This window comes from Stegodyphus dumicola, chromosome 8 (genome assembly GCF_044657685.1).
Source record: "Stegodyphus dumicola isolate Sdum_Otavi_A_Nest chromosome 8, ASM4465768v1".
NCBI lineage: Eukaryota > Metazoa > Arthropoda > Arachnida > Araneae > Eresidae > Stegodyphus > Stegodyphus dumicola.
The window spans coordinates 74,949,898-74,974,893 of NC_140775.1; the positions used below are offsets into that span (position 1 = coordinate 74,949,898).

Genomic DNA, 24,996 nt, shown 5'->3' on the forward strand with positions numbered 1-24,996 from the left:
ATAATGTTACTTCTTTTTAGGATCCTGACGTGGTATTTACAAAGAAGCACGGTAAGTCTAAAATATTTTTCACGTATTTTTAATTTTTATGTGTCTTTCACATTTCAACCTCATCTTTAGATAGAAGGTTTTGCACAAAATAAGAATTATTCAAGACATAGCGATATTTATTAAATAATTGAAAGTAGTTGGCCTTTCACAGGAAATGTTTCAATTAGTAGATCACTCTTCATTCTATTGGTTTTTCTTTATTTTTTCCTTTTTTTTTAAGCTATAAGGAGTCTTGCTTTAATTAACCAATTATTTATAATTTCAGTTTTTAGTATAATTTCTCCTTTCTGCATTCCTCACTAGAATGCAAAGTGAGTATTTAAATTGAGGTTTTTTTTTATTATTATTATTTGAAATAGATCGTGCATCGCATGCATGTTACGTAGCTAGTTTCCTGCCAGCTCTACGGCTTTGTGGTTTCTCGCTGCTGATACTTTTATTCTGACACTCCAGTTAGTGAGACAACTTCTAGAAGTATTTAATTGTGTAGTCCTTGACCACTGTTAAGTGTATGATTTAGTTTGGACTGTTCTATTTTATTATGCATTACTACGAGTTGTGGAAATTATAAAGCATTTTTTCCCTCTTTTCCTCATGCCTTCGTGGTGTAATTGGAAGCATACTCAAAAGGTTCACGGTTCGAGTCCCGGGGAGGACACTGCACATTTTTCACGTTTCCTGCTTAAAAAAAAAAAAAAAAAAAAAAAAAAAAAAACCTAATGACTCTACGAAGTTGTAGCACCAGAAAGTGCCTTCATGTTCTAAATTGTGTTTAAATAAAACGTTTATTGTAACTTTCTCAGGACTTGTCATTGTTCTCAGATATAGCGATAATTCACTTCACGTCTTTTACAATAATTAGACTGAAATAGCATTACCAGATCAAGTGTAATCCTATAAACTTTGTTTTATAATATGCTAAATTCAGATTGGAGGAGATATCATAACTATATGATAATCACTTTTCCAGTTGAAATGGCGAAAAATTAAAAAGTTAAGGTAGTTTAATCCTAGACAAACTATGTTCGTACTGAAAGAAAACGGGGGAAAACAAAGAAAAATGAGAAAAAAAAAGGAATTAACACAGAGTTTTTTAATTTTCTCTACAGGCATTAAAAAGCTTATTTGAAAAGCCAATTTGAAAATTTTCCAATTCTAAACTGGAGCTGTGGTGAATTATATTAGGAAAGGTATTAAAGTATATTATTTGGAAGTAGCTGTTACATAAGTTGTTTCAAAAAACCTATTCAACTGAATATCTTTTGAACGCTTAACTCACGGCTCCAGTTCTAAACAACGAATCAAAGGTATGTAACTAGACAGATATTTTTGGTAACATGATTATTTTAAGGGGACAGCAGGGATTTAAGGGGACAGCATAAAAACCGAATTTCTTAAAAATAAACTAATGTACGAACTGAATTAATTAATAAAAATTAGTCGAATTTTTATTAATAATAAGACACATAGTCTGCATATAAGAATTTAAAACACACATTTGTCGTCTGATGTAAAAGGCATCTTTCAGAAGCTAAATTTTAAATTTCGGAAGTTATTTCTGGATGATATATTCACCTATGAAAAACATATTCTCATTATGCCTACCCCTGCACAACCTGTATATAAGTTTAAGTCGTCGCCCCCTTTTATGAAGAGGTATCATGTTACCAAAAATATCTGTCTAGTAACATACCTTTTGATTCGTTGTTTTGAACTGGAGCCGTGAGTTAAGCGTTCAAAAGATATTCAGTTGAATAGGTTTTTTGAAACAACTTATGTAACAGCTACTTCCAAATAACATACTTTAATACCTTTCCTAATATAATTCACCGCAGCTCCAGTTTAGAATTGGAAAATTTTCAAATTGGCTTTTCAAATAAGCTTTTTAATGCCTGTAGAGAAAATTAAAAAACTCTGTGTTAATTCTTTTTTTTTTCTCATTTTTCTTTGTTTTCCCCCGTTTTCTTTCAGTACGAACATAGTTTGTCTAGGATTAAACTACCTTAATTTTTTAATTCAAAATCTGTCCTCCGGAAAGGTCATCTAATGATTTAATGTTCATTGCCTAAGATATTAACATAAAGAAGAATTTATTTTGCACGCAAGCGATTATCGTGGCTCACTAATAGCTTACAGCTGGAAATTTATCTGCAACATAAATAAGTGTTTTTGCGCCATCTTTTCCTTAATTTCTAGTCACGTAGTTCAGTCTTGGAAAAAAAAAAAAAAAAAAAGTAAATTATTTCAGAATGTGACAGAAAACTGTTATATTTTACAGAAAAGCTTTTAGGCAACGGAAAAGAATTTGGACATGTACTGTGCTTGTTAGGACATCTAGAATTTAGTTTGTGTGTTTTAGAAAATATTTTACTTTTTTATAGCTTTACAGATATTTTATCAGTAATCTAAAATCTTTGTTTTATTTTTCTGAAAGTCTTTCTCTGTTTTCAACTTGTAAAAAAACCTTTTCATAGCACACGTATGAAATAAATAGTTACAATAAATAAATTAATAGTACCGTATATACCCGCGTATACGTCGATACCGCGTATAAGTCGACCCCCTCACTTCGACATAAAAAATTCGTAGAAAATAAGAAACCCGCATATAAGTTGACCCCCCACTTCCGAAATCGATCGAGAAACTTCGAAAAAATATTTTTAAGTACTACATTTATTCAAAATCATCTGAGAAAAAAAGTAAATATACGATAAAAAATACCTTGGTAAATAAACAAAATCAAAATCCTTCAACGTCCGATTCATGGCCAGATTCGCCAAACATTTCATAGAACTCTTCTGTCGTCATTGGATCGTCATCATACACATTTTCAGTCTCGAACTCTGTATTGTTACAATCACTACTAGAGCCTTCGTCGTCATTTTCACTTTCAAAAACAGCATCATCTTCCGTGCCGTCTAGTTCGTTGCTAATAAAACATTTTTTAAATGATTTTATAATCATTTAATCTTTAACAAGCATCTTTAACACACTGAGCAATTAATGCAATATCGGGCTTTTTAATGTTGCCTCCCTTTGTAAATGTTGGTCGACCGGAACTAATCCACTCTGCCCAATATTTTCTAACATTTACTTTGAAGGGCTTATTGAGGAAGACATCTAGGGGTTGAAGGACGGATGTCAATCCTCTCGGAATTACGGCCACAGTCGTTTTTAGGTGTTTTGTCACTTCTTAAGAAAAGTGTCCTCGAAAAGAATCGTATACTAAAAGAGAAGGTTTTTTGAAAGCTGCTCCCGGTCTTTTATCCCACACATTTTTAAGCCAATCGACTGTTCCGTCAGCATCCATCCATCCCTTTTCATGGGCGCGAACCTTTGGTTTAATCGAAACTTACTCTAGTTAAAGTATGGAACTCTGTGATTAGTTCGTCACATAATTTAAGTCATTAAATTACTTCAAGTAAGTGACTTATTTGATAAGTCATCCAATTTGAGTGCGGGAAGAAAACAACTGCAAATGGGCGTGCTGCAAACATGCCCATTTCCTGACTAATGGTCCGTGATATGGTCGTACGGTTTTGCTGGGCTGACCTCATACTATGTCTGTCCTTTCTGGCGTTTGTCATGGGAGGGTGTTGAGCTCCTGCATGCAGTTCAGTATGACTCTCAGCTGTCCATTAATTCCATATTCGCATGACAGTGGTTGGATATCGACCAGTGCGACCGGCGATATCACGGAACGATAATCTGCACTTTAGATAGGTAACGATCCTGCTTGTATCGAATTTCGAAATATCTGGTAAGCATTTCCCCTTCTTATTCGAGCCATAACACGATATTCTGAGCAAACTCCAATCTTATAAAGCACTTTCCGAATGAGAAATCCACTGCACTTGCAGTGCCTTTGCAGTGCTTTAGATGTCGTTTCTCCCTCCTGCGTCGTCTAAATGCGCTGAAATACTAATCATTTGCATATCCCAACTTCATCTTCCTTTCATGTGATTTTGACGTTCGTCAGATCATTCCTTCATGGTGTTGCAATTTTACTGACCTGCAGTGTAATTTGCAATATTCCCTGCACTTTATTTTAATTTGTCTATTTTCCTTTTCTGCCCTAAAAAGAGTAACTGCTTGCAATAAAAATTTCTGAACTGCGTCATTTTAAAATAATCGATGTCATATGATTCTTACATAAAATCACGCAGAGGCTTGCATAAGGTTTCAGTCAATGATATTAGTTAGATGCCTAAATAATAATTATTAATTATATCAAAATGAAGTAAACCGAAAATAGCTCATTTTGAACCAAGATTTCATTTTGAACACGTCGCATTCGCTGTCAGGTTCTAGTTCTAGTTAGAGTGCTATAGTTTGCTTCTCTTCTTGATGCAATGTCCTTTATAGCGTAAAAATTTCCTCCAGAAAAATGGTGCTTTGCTGAGCTAAGTTATATACGCTGCATATATCGGCGTCAAAATAAAAATTTTTAACTGACCTTAATGACTACTACTATCTTTGTGGGTCGAGATTTAAATCATTGCATTTTTAAGCTACTTCTTTATGCATATCCACATCAAGGGCTTCAAAAATTATTGTACGCACTTAGATAGTATATATATATGAATGTAAAGAAAAAAAATTCTTCCCTATTAATACTTATACAGACAAGTAATACATGCTGAAAGATATTTTATTTTCCGCATAAGAAGCATGTTTCTTCTATTACCATAATATTATTGGTTTATTAGCAAACCCTCGATTCTCTAATGAATCAAATAATGCTTTACATTAAAATGAGACTTGAACAAGGTATTTGTGTCCTGTCCTTGTGTACTTGTATCCCACATTCAATCCTTGGTTTCAGTCCCCAATGATCTGTCTCGAATAATTTCTTTAATGCGCTGATATTGCTGTTAACTCTCGTCGAGCGCATGGAGAGACCTAACGTTTTTTGACTGCAGAACGATCTTTCTCAGATTGTTTTTGACTACTCTCATTTTCGAAAACATTGCTATTAAACACGATATTGATCACCTGACGACATATGTTCTGGTTTAAAATTGAAATTCCAATCCATTTTTCATTTTCTTACTTACACATATGAATATTTTAAAAATAATCGTTTTTTACGTTTGTAATCTCACCTAGTGTCGATGTTATATAATTTTTCTTGTAGCTCAAAATGACAAGAAACAAATAAAAACAAGAAGAACCAAAACATTTAAAATAAAATGTATTAATGAAGTTCATATTCCCAGTGTTTCTTTTGACTAAATAAGAAAGGACGTAATTATTATTTTTGAAATACCGCCAGCTGTAGCTTCCCCTTCGGGCCCCTTTTTTACCTTCGCCTTTCTTTATTCTTTGGCCTTTTTTTCTTTTCGTATTTCTAAATCGATCAATCTGATGTCACTGCTAACGCTAAGAATAACTAAAGTAACAATAAATAATAATAAAGTAAGCAACTCATGCCTTAAAATTCCTTCACCTCAAAACCAAGTCACAGAATGCAGATCATAAAGTCTAGTCTAGTCTGTACGGCTATTGCCAAAATGTCGCGCAGCTGCGCAACTTATCCGGCTCTTGAAAAATGAGCCCGAAGGGCGCATGACGCTTATAACATCCTATAGATTTGTATTACTGGAATCTTAAAATTTGCAATTTTAAATATATAAAAAAATCTTATCTGTTTTCTAAAATAAATGTTTTAAAACTTAGGACTCCATTTTAAATTGCTTTACAAATTGTTGTCATTTGACAGCTTTTTTTTTTTAAAAAAAAAAAAAAAAAAAGAATAATTAAATTTAACATTTTGATATTTGCCAGTGTTTTCAAATACTGAATTAGTATTTTTGTGCCTTAGCATTTCGCATAAACTTTGTAAAAAAACATACCAGTAAAACAAAATAATAATAACAATAATAATAATAAAAATTTGTAACCTTTTTTTCAGTTCTAAGTAACAGCAATTTCTACAGAGCCGCCCAGACGGTATAGTAGTTAGAGTCACCTGACTGCGATAACGAAAGGCCCGGGCTCGAATCCCGGAGAAGGCATGGATGTAAAATTCTCTGTCCCTTCGTATGAGGTAACGGTGACCGCCTATTAGGTGCCTCCACAATAAAATGGCCACTACTTCTGGCCTTAGAGTGGCCAATGCCGTTGTAGGCAATTGGCCGCCATTGGAAAACAAAAAACAATTTTTACAGATGAAGATATACAGAGGAAATCATTTGGGTACTTTCATTAGTTTCCATCCCAAATATAAACAGGGAATTAAAAAAAAAAAAATTGGAAACGCTCTGTAAACGCGGCACTGATGTAAACGTAACACTGACTGGGCATACGCATTTACCTTTCCTAATAATAACTTATAGATTTTTAGTTGTACAAATTTTATAATTAATTGAGATTTTCCTATAGCATACATAAGTGAAGTTTATTACAAGTTACATTATTATAATTAACACTCACAAAATTGTTATTTTACAGAGGAATGGACTACAAGTAAACGAGTTGTTAATCACAAAACAAAACAGGTAAGACTATTTTTCTCCCCAAACTTTTGTAAGTTGTTTTATACTATTTTATTCTACGATATAAGATTGCTCGTATATCAATTATTTTATTTTAGTTTACGTCTCATTTTATTTTATGCACTAAAAGTTTAACTAGATTCTTTTATAATTGTTTTGCGTCAGCAATGTGTGTTGGGTGATCTTCATTGCCTTGGATTCAAAGGATAAAATATTTTGAATGTGTCTTTTAACTAATTATCGCCGTCCTTTAATAAATAGATTACCGATATTTTTATGTTTTTAAGCATTATTTAACAAGACCTGCCTATAAATAGCACACAAAGGTTAGCAATGATATTTAAAGCCAGACTGCAGAAACTGTGATTGTGATATAGTCAAGTGTGGATTACTACTACGCTTATGATAAAATGTCTGAAAGATAATTTATGCCGTCACACTGATTCATAAAAAAATCTGCATGTGGCGTTAATAAATCTACTGTTTCTGAACATTATGCAGTTCTCAAAATTGATGTTTTTATTTCTGGAATTTTAAATTTGATTCGATTTTTTTCGGTTGCTTGATTTAATTATTTAGACTTTATTGACGAAATAAAATGAAAACTATAGTGCATAGAACAATGGTTAACTGTATTTTTTGTAGCTTTTATGGCAGTAGTAGTTGTTAAACATAGCGTGACCATTGTCCACCATGACATGTAAGAAGGAAGTTGAAAATGTGGTTTTAAAGAACGGTTGTTGCACGATTTATTACTTTGTTAGTGACCGTGAAATTTTCCGAATGTTCAATTGAAAAAACACGCAGCAACCGAAAATTTCTCAGAAATGTTTGCTGTGTAGGAATGTGTGTGTGTGTGTGGGGGGGGAGGATATAGAGAAGATAAATATTGGGGGGATATAGAGAAGATATATATTGGGGGAGAGATATTTGGTGTCGCTGTCGTAAATATTTGGTGGATTTTTCTCAATTATGACGTTTTTAACGATACTTTTAAGAAAATTAGGGTTATGGTTTGATAACGAAACTTTAAATTATATATCTGTATGCGTTGTTACCTTAAAATTTACTGTATCAGCCCATAAAATATATTTTACCTTTAAATTGATTGGTAAATATAGCTTATTATGCGAATTATTAATGAAAATGCATTATTTTTAAAATGATTCATGATTAATGGTCTTTCAAAAATGCTTAAAGTAATATCCTCTAGTTTTTATCAACCGTTTTGAAGCTAAAGCTACGTTTGGAATCCCGGCACATTTGCAAAATTACAAGCCTCAAAATTTGTCTTATTAGCCTTATTTTTTAAATAAAAATTTGTTTTATAAAGTAATGAAAAGATTATTAAATATATATATATAAATAATGCGGTAAATAAATAAATAAAAAAAAAAAAAAAAAAAAAAAAAAAAAAAAAAAAAACCTGAAAACTTTCAGATTCTATATTACGCCCAAAGGGACGTTTTTGTAAAGTTTTGCGTGTTACCTTTATTTATTAAATATTATGTTCTTCGCAATTAACCATAAAATTCAATCCAATAGGAATATCGCAAAATACTTAAGAGAACATAGCTTTAGAATTTCTGATACACAGTCTCGCGCGCTGGAGATAGAAATGTTTTTTTTTTCCTTCCTGTGCAGTGTTGCCATTGCTCGCTTTGAAGTCGATGAGGTTCTTAATCAAAAACTCCTAAATGCTTTACAAAATATGAAACAGATAGTAAAACGAATTCCAAATTTGGGCTTTCAGATGCCCATATTCGGGTGGAGACGTACGTTATTCAGAATTTGATGGCTCTAGGTATAGTTGTTTTATCACAATACGAGAAACATACATACATTTATGCAAATTTCTTTAAATATACTGCAGGGCTCTAATATTTGATGGAAACAATTTGAAAAGTGATTCAGACTTTTAAGGTTTTCGACACAAAATGCCAAAACGAAAATAATAGCCCTTCTGGGCTAATAAAAAGAAATAAATTTATATATATAAAAAAAACTTTCATGTCTTTCAAAGTTTACTTAAAGGTCAAATTAATTATAGTTTTATTAACTGAACTTTTTATTTTATTTCGTCGACTAATTCGAAATAATTAATATTATGCTGCTGAGAAAATATTGGCCTGAATCTGAAATTCCAGAAGACAAAAGTATTCGTTTTGAGACTTGGAAATTACTTAAGCGTAGACTAAATTTGCCTGATATATACACATCAAATGTGTAATTGTGACTGCACAAATTATTAGAATATTTTTCTGCGAGCGTAGCAATGATCGCAATAATCCACACTTCCTTTCCTACATTACAATCTCAGTTTATCAACTTTACTTTTCTGAGGGCGAAGTTAAATTTAAAATTTCTTCACATTTGTGAGTCAAAACTGCACGAAAGCTATTAAATTATTAAAAAATAAATATTTAAAAATTCTCAGTAATGATATAAAAACAAATGCTTTGCTTAAAAATTTGTCTTACTAATCTTATTTTTTATACAAAATATGTCTTCATATTTAGTTATTATCCAATTTGTAAGCTTGGAAAAGCTGTTCATGCTGTTGCTAGATGAAAAAAAAAATTTTTTTTTTCTAATCGTTAATTCTTTCCATAGATTTGAAAAAAGATACGTAATTAATTTTAAAGTAATATTATTACAATAACTCATTTTATTTTTAAAATACACTGCACACTAGTCTCTTCAGAACATATGTACTTTAAAACAGTTATTTCTAAACTAATTTGATCGATTATAATAACCCTATTTTAAAAACACGTGATTTCGTGAACCGCTAGCTTGGAATTACAGTTTTTGTAATGTATTTAAATTGATGGATTAATCTAAAATTTTGTGCTCATTACATTCTTCAGAGTTTGTCAAATCATGGTTTTAATTGCTGTCAAACCAATACACAAATCATTTTCAAGACGCACCAATTTATTTCAGCGTTTATATTTCATTTTAATTCACGCAAGTATGACGTTAAAAATGAAAGCAGCTTTTCCCGTGTTAAAATATCAATTTGAGAAACTTCCGAATATACTTCGTAAGAAATTTGCTGCGATAATATAGAAAAGAAACAGTAATTTAGAATTTAACGGAAGACAGATATTGATCCTTTCGATTGTGGTAACATTAGCGATCTTACATAAAAATCTCAAATTCGCCGTTTTTCTACCAAGATCAGACTTAATGAAAATATAACAAGAAATATAATTTATCGTGCATAACAGGTATTAGAAAATGAACCTAGATTTTAAAATTTAACTCTATTCTTTAAATATAAGTGGATATGGAGATGACATTATACCAGTTACTATAATGAAAGACAAAATGTTTAACATCTGATAACATTTACGCTTATAAAGCAAACATGCAATGAAATTAAAAAAAAAAAAAATATGGAAAGAATTTTTATGTTTTCATAAGACTACAATGAATGGGCGTATTTTACATAAACTGAGACACAAGTTATGACCTTGGATGATTCTTTTTACTTATTTTATGCCAGTTTGTTTTTTCGAACCACTTTCCTCTGTTAACCACCAGACAACTCCTGAAAAAAGTACTTCAAGTTTGCAAGGTCGTCCATGACTGTGGAATATAAAGATTGGCAAAGGTCCAAGAAATAATCCCTCCCGGTTGTGGAATGTTTTGTTTCTTACTTCAACTCACGGATGTGGGCATCAAATGAAAACCTACCTGCAAATACGGTGGTGGGATTCTACAAGATTAAAACGGTCTGCATTTCTCAAAGAGAATTCGATCGACTTTCGAATAATCTAAAAATTTAAATATTTATCTTAAAGCATATTATTTAAAAAAATTGTAGATTAAATGATGAAATTTTAAATTTTGAAGAAACGTAGGAACAATTTCAAAATTCTCTCAAATATTTAATGGATTGTTCTTTCTTGAAACTCCATCGCATTTATCCTCATTCATTCTCACAGCTTCTAGATCTTATTTTATCAAAGAAGAAACATGATTAATACTTTAGAGTTAAGTTTTATGAACGAGTTTCTCATTTTATATGGCGCATATTCACACTGAACTCTTGTATTAAAACATTTTAACATGACTTAAACAAATTTACGTGCTCAGTTTTAAATATTAATATTGCGGAAGAACATGAAGTTATATTTTTTAGGTGTGTCAAGAAGAGCTGTTATTGAAAATATTTATTGAAGCTACAATATTATGCTATTTGTTATCATGGTTAATAAGCAGCTTAGTTATTTGAGAGTTCCTGACATTTTTTAACTTCAATGCATTTTCAGAAATTTCACAAATGTTATGTAAATCTGTACATTTCAGATTCTTTCCTAGCTTTTAATTTCTCTTATAATTGTTATAATTTCTCTTGGCATTATAGGTAATATTTTTCACTATGAAGATAATTTAATACTTGCGGAAGGGTTATTTCTAAAAGTAAAAGCGTGGTACAGAATAAGAGATATTGCTTTGAAAATAAAATGTATTCTTGTCCATTATAGGGTATGTATCGACCATTCAAATGAAAGCTTACAACGGCGAAATAATATTGCAGAATTTAACTGATTTATAAATGTTCGAACATGCATAGATATATTATGTTTATTCAATTGCATAATAGTTCTGTTATGGGTTTTTATCTAGAAGTTCTTTTATAATTTATCCTCACATTCGAAGTTTTAGTAAAATTGTTAGGGTACGCCAAGGCTGTATTTCAAAAAATTCTTAGTGCAAATAGATTTTTTCCCTCGTGCAAATTAAATTTACTATTCTGAGTAAGAAGCTTGCATAGGATTACACTTCACTGTTTTGCATAACACCACGCTAAACGCACACCAGTTAGAACGACCTTGTTCAGGCGTTTTATCATTCCAAGCCCTCACCCGATGAACGATTGGCCTTACGACCTTCAAAACGAAAGGTAAAGTTATGCATGTTTCCGATAGCTCCCGCAGTTGCGCTATGTACGTGTGCAAAAGAGGAAATATTCAGACGCTAAACCGCAAAAAATGAGTTCTAAATGACAAATATTACACATTTAACATTCTAGCAGGAGGTAGAAGAATATCCTTTGAGGGTTAAAAGTAACGTTTACTGTGTAATGATTTCTCATTACTAATCAGTTCATTAGGTTACGATATTAAGAGCCATATTGGGCACACACCACGTACGAGGCAACATCTGAAATTTTTATGACATTTTACAAGAAATAAAAAGAATCCTGAAAGACAAATATTAACCTTCAGGAAAAAAGTGTATGGAATCCTTAAAGAGTTTGAAGATGACCGAGGAGCGACATTAGGGGCATTATCAATTAATTCGATTTTATTATCAATTAATTCGATTATGGCACGAAATTTCAGAAATGGTCCGAATATAAGGCATCTCATGACCTTACAATTCTTACGGTATTTTACAAAGAAGTAAATAGGTCTTGCGCGGTTGATAACCCGCATATATGAGCTTGATAGTATAATGAAAAACTTAAGAGATATGTGATCAATTTGTTAAATGATCTTGATATATTTTTTCAGTTGTATGTATAAGCTGCACATGTGGTCAAATGTGTAGTTAGATTAATTTATTGAAATTTTACTGTTTGGCAGATGTTACATTAAGTATTTCAATATACTCCCAATTATGGTTTTACAGACTTGTATAATTTTGTATAATTTTTGAACTAACATGGGTTAAAAATTTTTTTTAATAAAATTAGATTTAAATTCGCTTATATAAGTTAGAACAATTCGAAGAAATAAGTGTAAATAAAGTGTAGCAAAAAATGTGTATAATTTAATAGGCTGTACAAGGAAGTCATGTGGTGTCCACATCAGATTGTTTTTACATGTATTATATACTAGGTATGTTCATCATATCTCTTTCAAATATCTCAAGATATTTGGGCTTTCAGAAATATTGCAGTACCTATTCATACTTCTTGAAGATAGAAAATGTGAACTGCTTGTGCGGTTAGATTTCCTTAACATGCATTCCCATGTATTCGGCATACATTGTCATTTATTCAGAACTTAGAAATTTATTACATCCATAGACCATATTTTTATCCTACCTAAATGGCAACAAATGTTCCAGGAACGTATTATTATTAAATACATGTTTCTTACAATAGATAAATATTTGAACGTAAGTATATTGTGCAGTTTTGTTATAATATTCTTCAATGCTATTGTTATTGTTATAATTAAAAAAGTAAATAAAAAAAATCTCAGTAAGATATAATTTTTGCATAATGTAATTTTATTGTAATGTAACATAATATTTATTTTTCTATTCATGATAGCAAAGTTATGTTTGTAAACAAATATAAATTCAAAATCAATAAGTAAATATATATATATATATATATATATTTGCTTTTTAATGTAATCCAAATTAATAAAATGAATCGACAGTTTTGTTTATAGAAAATGCGAAAGGATTTACGCTGTTTAGATATTTGTTGCGTTATATAATTTAAAGTTTCATTTATATTATATTCTCCAATACTTGTTAAATACTTCTATATTTGGCTTTTGGGTAAAATGCCAGTGTTCTAAATAAAGTTGTATAAAATGCTGCTGAAAATATATGCAATTTGAAAGTCAGCTCTAAGAAAAACATCTAAGAAAACTACACCTTTGAAAAAATTACGTCGAGAGAAAAATTTGACTTACTTAATACAATAATACTCAGTTCATTATAGAAGCAAAAATAATTAGAATTATTCTATTCTGATGTTCCAATTTAATTAGTCCATACACTTTTGTCATGTTGAATTTAATAATTATTAAAAATACTGTAAAAATAATATTACATGAATTATTTTAGTTGAAATTTGTTATCAAACGAAAGAATTAACTTTTTTATTATTACATCATTTAATAAAATGTCAAAATACATAGCAAAATATTTTCTTTGTAATCGATATAAAATGATTTGAGATTTTTTGAAGTCAATGAATACTAAGGTAAATGAGAGAAAGTCAGAAGTTTTGCAATATTATTTCATTAAAAATTAAAGGTCTTCTGCTCAAACACTTTCGTCCCCTAGGTGGCAACAATATTCTATGCATATATATAGCAGGACATCAACTTTTCCAACAAAGTATGGGATAGTTATGAGACAAAATTTTTCCTTACCGCAACACTTTTTTATATAGTTATAAAAACTATTTAATTTCACTGAAAATAGCGATTTGTATGCTGTGTTTAATTGGCTCTGTTCTTTGTGGTTTACATTAAATGTTTCTAAGAACCCATTAGTTTATCCTTGAAAAAAAATATCCAATCTGTTCTTTAAACGATACAACAAATTTTCAATAGGGAAACATATCTGCTTTTAAGGAAAGTGTTTCAGTCATTCTTTGAAGTCGTATCTCAGCGTCTGATTGCAGAACAAGTTTTTTGCCCTTGGAACAAAACAGTTTCAATCTTAATGAACGATATGCTCTAAAATTTATGTCTGGGTCTGCCGAACAATTTTATTTTACTTAAAAAAATCTATTTTTACACATTGATCTACTATGTACGAAAGAAAGAGAATATGGGTAGATTACTATTTTATTTTGGTAAAATGCATAGGCAATCAAGGTTCAGAGATGAGATAACTTAGTGAGAAACTTACTGACACAAAATTATCAAGCTATACGTATAGAAACACCCGAAAAATCCCAGCAGGTATCCCAGAAAGTGAATCTTGGACAAACTAATCAATGTATATGATTGGCCATTTAGAATTTGGCCATTCCATTTTGCTATTGGGAAATTTTCAAAAATATCGAAAAGAGTTTGCATAAATAAGAGAAAACACTGTCATTTAAGCGATTTTTTGGATAAGGGATAGATGTTGTACTATATGCGAGTCACTCAAAAAATGTTACGCCACGAATTTGGGTATTTAAGAAATTCCAGAAAATATGGATGTCATTTATGAAAAGTTACCTTTTGAAAATAAAATTTTTATGAATTAATTATTGGAAATATAAAATAATAATTTTTTCCTGTTTTAAAAGCTATATCGAACTTGAGCCATTGAAGTAATTCATTTACTTGTAAATAATAATTTTTGTATGTTGAATTTAAGATTTTTTAATTTCCAAAATTTGGATTAAACATAATTAACAATATTAAAATGCTGCCGTAATTTTTAAGTTTAATGTTTTAGACCTTGATGAGTTCTTTGCTTTATAATTAATTTCCGGTTACTCAAAATTCCTCACATAGAATAATGGTTTAAAACTTGGACAACTTCTCTTAACCTTGTAGCATGTAATTTGATACTGGCAACCTAATTTCAAAGAGGTGACTTGCTTAAAATTTTATTATTTTAACCGATTCATAAACTATTCAGAAAAAAGGCATAGGTCGCATCTGAGGGTTATGAACTCAGTGCTCTTGGTAACAGAGACAAGGTCATTATTCAAATAGGGTGCGTTCGTCATTCGTTTGAATATTTTGAACAAATAATGCTTTATTGTTTATTCTAACGTCAAAGAATGCGCCACATTGTTTATTGTAATGCATTTAGAAGCAGGTGTGCTCAGACTAATAGTTGGGACTTAAAAAACCAAAATAATAATAAAGTGGAAGAATTCTAGTTTATCCAACAGCGTAAAAAGATAGCAAATTATTTCTGTATTTGGGAGAAATATTACCATATTTAAATTTGAATATACCTATTAAACATTGTCATTTCCTGTTCATATTACAAGTTAAATTTTTCTAATTAAAACATGTTTTGCTATTAGTCGGGTCCTCTCTCTCTATATATATATAAACAAGTGAAAGAAGTGAATCATCAAATTTGTTTTTTCAGTGTTTAAAAAATAACAGATCATTCTTCTGCTGTGGTGTTTTGCAAGTGCTTCAAAAAATAATCTCGTGTAGTGTTTACAGATTGAAAGTAATCTCTCGATAAATTGAGAAGTTCGAATGCCTAGTGAAAAGGAAATCATCAGTGAATTACCGTTCAGGAATTAAGCATTACAGCGGGTTCAAGATCGATCTGAGTTAGTGTTTGCAAGTATGTGCGACAGAATTATTTGCACTTCTGCTTTTTCAACAGCTCAAAAATTATTACATTCGTGTGAATCTAGCTCAGGAACTAAATTATTTAATGTGCTGCGGATTCTATAGTTTATATTTCAACTTTGGTTAAAATTTCTGCAATTTGTTTTGAGAAAATCTGAAATTCTTGTTCATTAATTTTTCATAATTATGTGTGAGCAAATTAAGTAATTAATTTTAAGCTATTTAAAGTATTCACAGGGAAGGATATTAAGATAAGTTTTTATGTTTTTGAAATTTTGTTGAGAATTTTGAATACGAATTTTATAATTATTCTAAAAATAAAGATGTTAAAAATAAGTGAAATTAGTACAGATAAGTAATATGAAATTATGGTAAATGCATGTTAGAGTTTATGGGTGATTGTATGTTAAGTATAGTATGATGAGGGTGTACTGGTTCCTTCAACAGAGGCCTGTAATTACCTCTGTACAGTTGTTCCTTTTACCCTCTTCATGCAAGATAATGTTGGAGGCTCTCATTTTATGAATGCATGTAAATTTTTTATATTATTATTATTATTATACTTTTTTATTATGGAATGTATTAATGCAGTTCTGAAAGGCCAGTTACCTTAATGCAAGGAACGGAGGTTTTTTCAAGTAACTGTCTAGGCACCCTGGGCCACCAGTGCAGAGAACACACTGGTTAGCTCAAGAGGACAGCCCTATTGATGGATATGTTTGTTTAGAAGTATTGCGAGGCTTCCAGTTTGGTAAAATCAGAAATTGTAAATGAAAGATGATAGCGGTGAAACCATAAATTCTGAAAATCTTAATCCTATTATTTATGATGTTAAATTATAATTTATCAGTATGGAAATAAGTATCATACATATTTATGTGCATTACATTTAATTATAAGAAATGATTATGTAAACGTTTTTGTGATATTCTGTAATAACAAGAACCTTCCCTGAAGAATTATGATTATGTGAACTCTCAAACAAAAAGACTTTTGGACTGAAATGTTGAAAAATTCAATAGGACTCTAAAAATTAAGAATCTATTTTAAAAAAAATTGATATTTATAAATAATACTTTACAGGATCAAAATTTTATTATTTATTTATATTTTTTTTAATTTGCTTGTGCTTTAACTCTTTTTCTTTAAAAAGGCTTCTCTGTCGCTACGCCTTTTTCTTTTTTGAAGGGGGGAATATGTAAGATAACAATGTATGAATCAAAATTATAGACTAAACTATAAAACATTAATTCTTCCTCTCTATTCTAAAATCGTAATAACTTCTTTGCATTGCGTCATTTCTAGATCACTCTATGATCGGCGCAGCTCTGATGACGTAATCATTGGGAACTGAAACTGTCCTTGTAAACCAAAACTTTTCTCCTCGCGTGCCTCCATCTTGCATAACTACGCACTTCAGCTTTTGCTCGCTACTGTGCTGAGATGTAATTTCGCTGGCTTGCTTTCTATCTCAACAATATCAAAAATGTAAATCTTCTGTGGAAAGGCACGACTAGAGTGCCAAGTGATTGTGGCCACAAATATCAATTGGAAATAAAAATGGAATTAAAACTGCCTCGACTGTCAAGTTCTTTAAATACTACGCAATCAAAAATCTTCTTCAATATGGGTCTAATCACGCAATGACAGTGTTCCGTCTTTTTCTTGTGATTTTATTATTACATATATATAAACAAAATCCGACTTTTCCAGCTGCAAATTATTAGTAATCCTATATTAAGATAAAAAATGCTCTTTTGACAATAGTGCAAGTACCGAGATACGATACACTTTAATGTTCGTGTTTGGTAAATATGCTAGTCGTTAGATCAAATATAACTCTTATATCTGGGGGAGATATATAATACCAATTACAAGTAACCAGTGAATATTTCTTTAATATAAACCCCGAATTTTAATGCAGGAAAGTGAAAAATGTGCTGAATTTTTTAATCTATCTATTTTGCTTTACTGATACGTATTCCGTATCATGTTCCGAAAATGCGCCTAACAATTCTGAAATCGTATGAGCATTTCTTAAACAGTGTATCGCATGATAGCAGTTTCTTCTATACTTGAAAATTATACTTAAAAATTAAGGTAGTTATGAGTAAAATTTCAAAATTCTACTGATTACTGTTCTTTTAAGTAATGAAAAGAAAATTAAAGTGCAGTTGCTTCTGTAATTTGTATTACCTGCTCTGCTTCTACTCTTCTATTACAATTATTAAAAATATTTATTTTCCATCATGAAAATATAAAATTTGCTTTTTCGTTTATTTCATATCGTATGTTGGACTATAAGCGAAAACAGGCTGACAAATCAACCTACCATTTTTATTTTCGCTAATGCAAGTAATGCAGCAAAATATAACAATTAAAAATATCTTTTAGTTACCTAATACCTATGTAATTTATATATAACATTATTCTGTATTTACCAAGGGTAAAAAATTGAATCGTGCAACTCATTATTTCCCCGTCTATGATAGGGGTCATGTTATATAAATGTAGTCGATATTTTGTTCCAGTTAATAGTGAAGATGCCATTTCTTTATTTGAAACATTTTGTTTACATAAATATTAAAATCAAGGATTTGTACCTCGAATTTAAGTAACTTGTTAAATATTGTACGTAGTTGTCCGTTTCAACAGGTTGAACAAGTCCGTTTTTAACGTAGTAAGAAAGGAAAAACAACTAAGAAGTCTTTTAAGGATTGTCTATGCTGTGATGAAGTGCCTTGTTTACACTGTTGACCTCGAGATCATATCCGACAGTAATTTTTCATTGGGTGTAACACCCAAAGGGACAGGCTGAATAATAAGTACCACCTTAACAAAGCGTTTTGGTTAGCAGTTGTCATTCGAGGAGACAGGTGACGATTTTTCAGCTACTATTATCAAACATTTTCCACACTCACATTCAATCGAGATTGTAAAGGGTGACTACCCCTGAATTCATCAGCATCTTTGCATTCATCACGAAATCCTCTAAGTCAGTGGAAAAACATTAGATCATATTAATACTTGATCCTCGAATGTTTCACTCAGGATCTGCATTGCTGTTTCTTCCACTTTGCAGCAAAACATTTTTGCTTTTCTTTTACTAAGCTTTCGAATCCATGACAATAGATGATCATAGGATCATAAAAGTTCTATCCGTAATCAGGCATTATTTTAGGGAAACGAGTTGAGATGTCATTCATTTTTGGCAATTTTTCTGGAATTTGTCGAAAAATAATTAGTCGTAAAATACTGTAAACGCACTGTATATTTATCGATATGCCAATATGAGCTAGTTTAATTATTTTTAAAGAAATTGCAACATGCCTGAAATATAACTGCGCGGTCTCCTGCAGTGTTTATAAAATTTTGAATGGCATACACTCAAAATCGTGCTGTTTGAACCTCCGTAAACTGTGGAGCTGCGAATCTGAAAAATTGCGTAATAGCGTATTGTTAGGCACAATTCACCCGGTCAGCGAGGTGTTAAGTAATTGAGCAAAACGTTTATAAATAAAGAACAAATTAATTGTCAGGAGGCGGAAATTGTTTGCGTTTTCCAATATTCTAAAGCATCAACTGGGTGGAGAAACAATAAACAGTTGGTTGGCCGCCCGGAAACAAATTTACGTCACCCAAATTTGATGGCCTGTTTTGTTAACGGAAACTTTAACGTGTGATTCTGAACAAGACAATTGTAATTGTTTGAGTAATTTTGGAAAACGGCTCAAGCACATCCACCACGGAGAAATTCTTCGGGTGATTCAAACTACGATGTAAAGCTTGAGCATTGCTAGGGTAATCTAACAAGGAAACAGAATGAACTTTTTTTAAATGTTCATTCGTTGGCAGTTAACAGGAATAGTTGGTTTTAAAAAAGGATCACGTGCTGTCCTAAACATCGGGATTTCGTTAAACACGCCGTTGACCTCTTTCGGATTTTTCTTCTTCTGTAAAGGAAAACTGATTTCTAAAGCAGTTAGCTACATGTGAACTGGAGGCAATACGTATGTATCTTCATTATAGTGAAATAAAATTGAAAAATCTTCCGTTGTTGTTTTCCTTATGGATGCATAAATGTCACTTTCACTGATATTTATCCTTTCATGAAAGGAAAACAAATGTTAAAACAGGAAAAATTATAAAATCCAAACTTCAGGAAAGTCAGTTTAAACAGATTGCTAAGTTGGAAGGCCAATATTTTTGGGGAAGTGTCATCTTAATTTAACGGAGGAGAAGGGATGTTAGATTTATTTCAAGGCCTTTTTTTATCAAAAATGTTAAGTTTCTAAGAACGCATTATTAGAAGCTTTTCTTAGAAACGGTATTGTTTCATCATCTAATGCAGATGTACTATATATTATCAACCCTTGCCGACAAACAAAATGTAATTACAAAAAGGTATTTCCAACATTCTTGAATTAACTGCGTTACTTAAGTAATATAATCTACAGCAGTGTGATGACCTTATGTCACATTCATCTTTGATTAAAGTTTTAAACTCATTCAGCTTACTCGAGTTCAGCCGTTCATCAGTCTCGGGACCATTTATTTTGGAGAAGGCTTAGATTCTTCGGGGTGGAATGGACACGTGAGCTAGATTCCAGTAGCTGAGACTTGCTTTCAAATTCTAGAGAAATGGCTTACTGCATGGTGCTTTCTTAAGTACAGTATGGAATATGGATAAGTTTTCTTAGAAATTTCTAAAGTTCTCCATGGATACATTTCTGTCCTGCACACATATAAAATGAAATGTGTAAAGTTGTTAATTTAATTAACCAGTTATGATTTTGATCTATACTATAACTTCTTCTTTCCGTATTCTTAAATAGAGAGACAGAGATTCTGGCACTAGCGTCGAGCTGTAAGAATTTCTAGCCAGGTCTATCTAAAAGTGATTATTCTGGCTTTTGCAGTCTCTCGTTAGCCGAGGTTTTAGACTTACACGACTCCTGCTTAATTTACATCGCCACAAGTGTTGGTTTGTCTGCAGCAAAAGTCGTTCCTTTTATTTTTAGACGAAAAGAAATCCTTTTCCTGCATTGGTGAGTTTTAAAAACGCAGCGATAACTCACTAACCTCTTTAGTACGGTCTGCAGGACTTAGTTTCCAGATCAACAACAACCCTACAAATGTCAAGTTTTTTGCTTTAACTATAAGGCGTTTTTGCACTTGGACAATAACTCTAAAAATATTGTATTCATTCCACAAAGCATAAGATCTGTAACCCATCTTTAAAATTTAACTAGTTTACTATTGTTTAAAAAATAAGAGGTAGAAAAGCAATAAAACACTTACAAATAATTTCAATCTTTATTTTATTCTTTAATAATATATAATTAATTAAAATATATTTACTTTACGATATAGCTAATTGGTTATATTTATGAACAGCTTTAGCATTTCTGGCAGCGAGTCTTTATTTGCAAAGCCCGTATGTTACACTACACTATTAACAGTACTTTGTATAATGCTTTCAAATAATATTTATATTTGCTTAGTACGTTACTTGCTTTTTAAGGTTCCCTTTAACTGCAGAGATGGAAACAAATCAGTGAATCCAGTATTGTGTGTTTCCCTAGTAAGACTAATTATAAAAAGCAGAATTGATATCTAAAATCAAGTTGTAATCAACAGCTACGGAATCGTACTTCTTTATCTGCTCGCTGTAACTCTGTTGAACATGGTGAAATAAATGCATAGATACGTCCTGAATAATTAAGCCTTTTTTTTTTTTTTTTTTTAAATAAGTATACACGTTTCCCCATGGCAATAATTTAGGATGCAATAATATACGCAGTTTTTTGCTTACCATGTGGTTTGCTGTTTTTAACAACTTGTTTTAAATCTTATGTTTTATATTTTTAATTTATAGGAGCTAATTATTAGCTTAGTGTAAGTCTATCGTTACTGTTGTTTCAGACGTTAACTGCTTACTAATATCATCATAACTTCTGCATACCAAGATCAGATTTCAATTTCAATTTTAATTGTATGACTTTTAAATGGTTAATTTTCTTTAAATATTAACCACTTTTAAAGAATTTAAAACTTTATTGACTATTACTTGGAGATATTTAACTGTCATCTGAAGTTTTCAGACTTCAATTTAATTCATCACTAATAGAATGTGAAGAAACCGCTGAATGTTGATAATTCGGTTCTGGTTTAAATCTCGGCAAATGGGCACGTTACGTGAAAATTTTAGCGGGTATTCTCCACGTGCAGCGGGAATGCGAGGCAGTTTCTCTGAAAAAAGTAAGCCCTCTCAGTGGCCCTGTGGTTAAGACCGTTGAATAGGGAGAGTAGGACTCGCATTTGATCCCATTCAAACAAGCTGGATGCAGGTAGGTTTTCCCAATCTGTAACGTGAACACGAGCCAGTATCCCTTAAAAAGTCTTCCAAGACATATCTCCCTTTAGGCAGATAGCTTTGACATACCCAGTTAAACTAAACTGATTCCTAAACAGTTTTTCATGAAAGCATCCATAGCCTTAGGCAGACTGCCATCACATTCTTTGTCAAAATGTAAAGAATCCAATACAGACTACAACTAAATTTTTTTATTAGCATGTTTTTCGATTATGTCTTTGGTAATTAAACTTGAAGTATATTATATGAATATTCTGTTTTATAAAACTTTTTTTATTATGTTCAATGAATATTGGCGTATAAACATACCAGTGGATATAAGAGCCACCACTTTGTAAAACTGTGATAAAACACCCGCCTAAAACTTATTAAGTCTTCTTGCTCAGAATTTATATAAGATAAACATTTCATACTGATGTTAAAGAAATTAAGGTTTCATAAAAAAGGTCAAAATAGAGCACGTAGGTTCACTTTTTTTTTTTTTTTTTTTTTTTTTTTGCCTAACTGAGATAAATGCGGGTGAAAGCAAAACACCCAGCGTTAAAAATAACATTTTCTCGTTAAAATAGAACTCGTTTGCTGTTATTGAAGACTTGTTCAACTGACTGTGTCAGTTAGAGGCAGTGAAAAAAATACCTTAAGAAATGCATGTACCGTAAAAACTTTTCTCTTCAGAGGCCAACGAGTTCCTAACGTCAGCAAGGTGCAAAGTGCTGTAAATTATCTCGTTTCTTTGATCAGATATGAAAGTGTGTTTTTCTACAGCAGTTTATTGTGCAGTTTATTTTGACATCCGATAACGAATGGCCTGCTAATGTTTGAAAGGTCCTAAAAAAAGCGCTTCTAATTTAGATTATCTGTTTTGACGTTTATGAGGCTGGAAAAGTAATGTCTATATATAACTGCCGTGATAATACTAAACTAGGTGGATAGTTTTGATCTTCAGTCTTAATTCATATAAATTTCCTGATATTTTAAGAAGAATAAATTAATCCTCAGGTCAGCAGTCTGAGTATTTTATCTTGACCTTTTAATTTTTCTAAACAAAAAAGAAAAAGTATCAATTTAAAATTATCTGCTAGCTTGATTTTAGTAACTAAATGCTTACATTTTGTAAATATTTAGGAATAAGTGAAACTATAAATAAACCTAAAAGAAATATATACTAAGTACGGAATTCCAAACTGAGACTCTCGTTTAAGATATAGTAATCAGTTTTAATCCAGTGTCAAAATTTTTCTTGTAATTATGACTTAAGCTATGTATTATTAAAATCTAGTCTGAGTTTAGCTTAAATTACATTTATATCTTCTTTTATTTTTATAGAAAAAAATTTGAAACATGTTCTTATAAACTATTAAGTAATCAGAGAACCATCGTTTACAGTTTACATATTCCTAAAAATACCTAATATAATCTTTTAGATACTTTTGTGCTGAGTATTAACTCTTCACTACGTGCTGTATAAAGTTTGGTACAAAAATTATATTGTTTGATCATATTTAATTGCACTTTCTCACTGTATTAATACTCAAATACTGTTAATTACTTTTACTGATTAAACATAAACGCACTGTTTATTCTGTTAAAGTTGTTTTTACCGGTTTTACATCCCAATCTAATAAATTTTTGTGCTTTAAAGTAGATTTATATATCTTTCTTCTGCAAACATATTAGGTGAACGTAGCGGCTTCATTCATAAACAAAGAAAAACTAAATAATTAACTTATTTTAATCTGTAACTAAATAGTGGATGTTTACTATTAAACTAATATCATTCAAATGCTGTAAAACCATTCATGGGAATCTAAAAACCAATAATCATATTCTGTAACGCGATCCTCCTCGCAGATGACCAGAAATGTATAAAAATTAGATGGTCGTCTTAGGGAGGTTTCATTCTACACTGCGGAAAAAAAGGGGGCAGTTCTATATCTCCCGTTCTACTGAGCCGATTGAGGAAATTCAAATTGCGTTTTTCATGTCTCGAAAGCGCGACTTAGGGTATATATATTAGATTTATATATAAAATCACTCTAACATAGGTATTTTGACACAAAACCGGACTTTTTCTGAAATGACATGCCCTTTTTTCCATATTTCGATTCTACGACTCAAATTATGCCTAAATATTAAATTTTGTGCGAATTTTACGGAGAAATTCAAAAATTTATCTTGGCGTATTTTTTCAGTTTTCGTCAGCAATAATTTACTTGGCGAACTTCTTAATTTATAGCAACCTATTTTTTTCTTTTTTTCATTGTAGATGAGCGGGAAAAAAAGTCATCGTTCATACTTTCAAAAAATTTTAACAAAGTGCGTATTATCGTTTGGCGTTATTGTAGGTAAAAAAAAAAAAAAAAAAAAAAAAAAAAAAACTGAAATGTTTCAGATTTTAAATTACGTCCAAAGGGGCGTTTTTTAACATTTTGTGTGTTACCTTTATTAAATATCATGTTCCTCGCACTTAAACCATAAAATCCAGTGCAACAGCAATATCGCAAAATAGTTTTAAAACGAGCATATCTTTAGAATTTCCGTTACAGAGACTCACGCGCTGGAGATAAAAATGTTTTTTCTGCACAACGTTGCCATTGCTCGCTTTGAAATCCTTGAGTTTGTTAATCAAAAATTCGTCAAAGTTTTAAAAAATAGGAAATCGATCATAAAACAAATTTCAAATTTCAAATTTGGTCTTCCACATGCTCATATTCGTTGGAGGATTACGTTATTCAAAATTCGATGACTCTATGTACGTTATTTTATGACAATGTGAGAAATATACATACATTTACGCAGATTTTCATTATTTAATTTCTTCAAATATAATGTAGGACTCTAACATTTTATGGCAACAGTTTGAAAAGTGAACCGACATTTATCCGTCCGACGCAAAATGCCAAAACGAAACTAATAGTCCTTCGGGATTCAAATCCCTTTGGACTTAAAAAAAAAAAAAAAAAAAAAAAAAAAAAAAAGGCCCAAAAAGAGGCAAAATTTCAAAACGCTCCAATATGTAAATTCATGTATATCTTAGAAAATTTTGAAT

At 31.0% G+C, this 24,996-nt stretch overlaps 1 protein-coding gene across 1 annotated transcript in view; it reads left to right on the forward strand.

Annotated features, from left to right (window-relative positions):
* The window catches only part of LOC118188948 (uncharacterized), a 140,111-nt gene that overhangs the window by 69,831 nt on the left and 45,284 nt on the right, over nucleotides 1–24,996 (forward strand). The window contains exons 3-4 of the mRNA XM_085822009.1: nucleotides 21–51; nucleotides 6,505–6,551. Coding sequence (XP_085678135.1) covers nucleotides 21–51; nucleotides 6,505–6,551 — 78 coding nt within the window. The remainder of the gene's footprint in view (nucleotides 1–20; nucleotides 52–6,504; nucleotides 6,552–24,996) is intronic.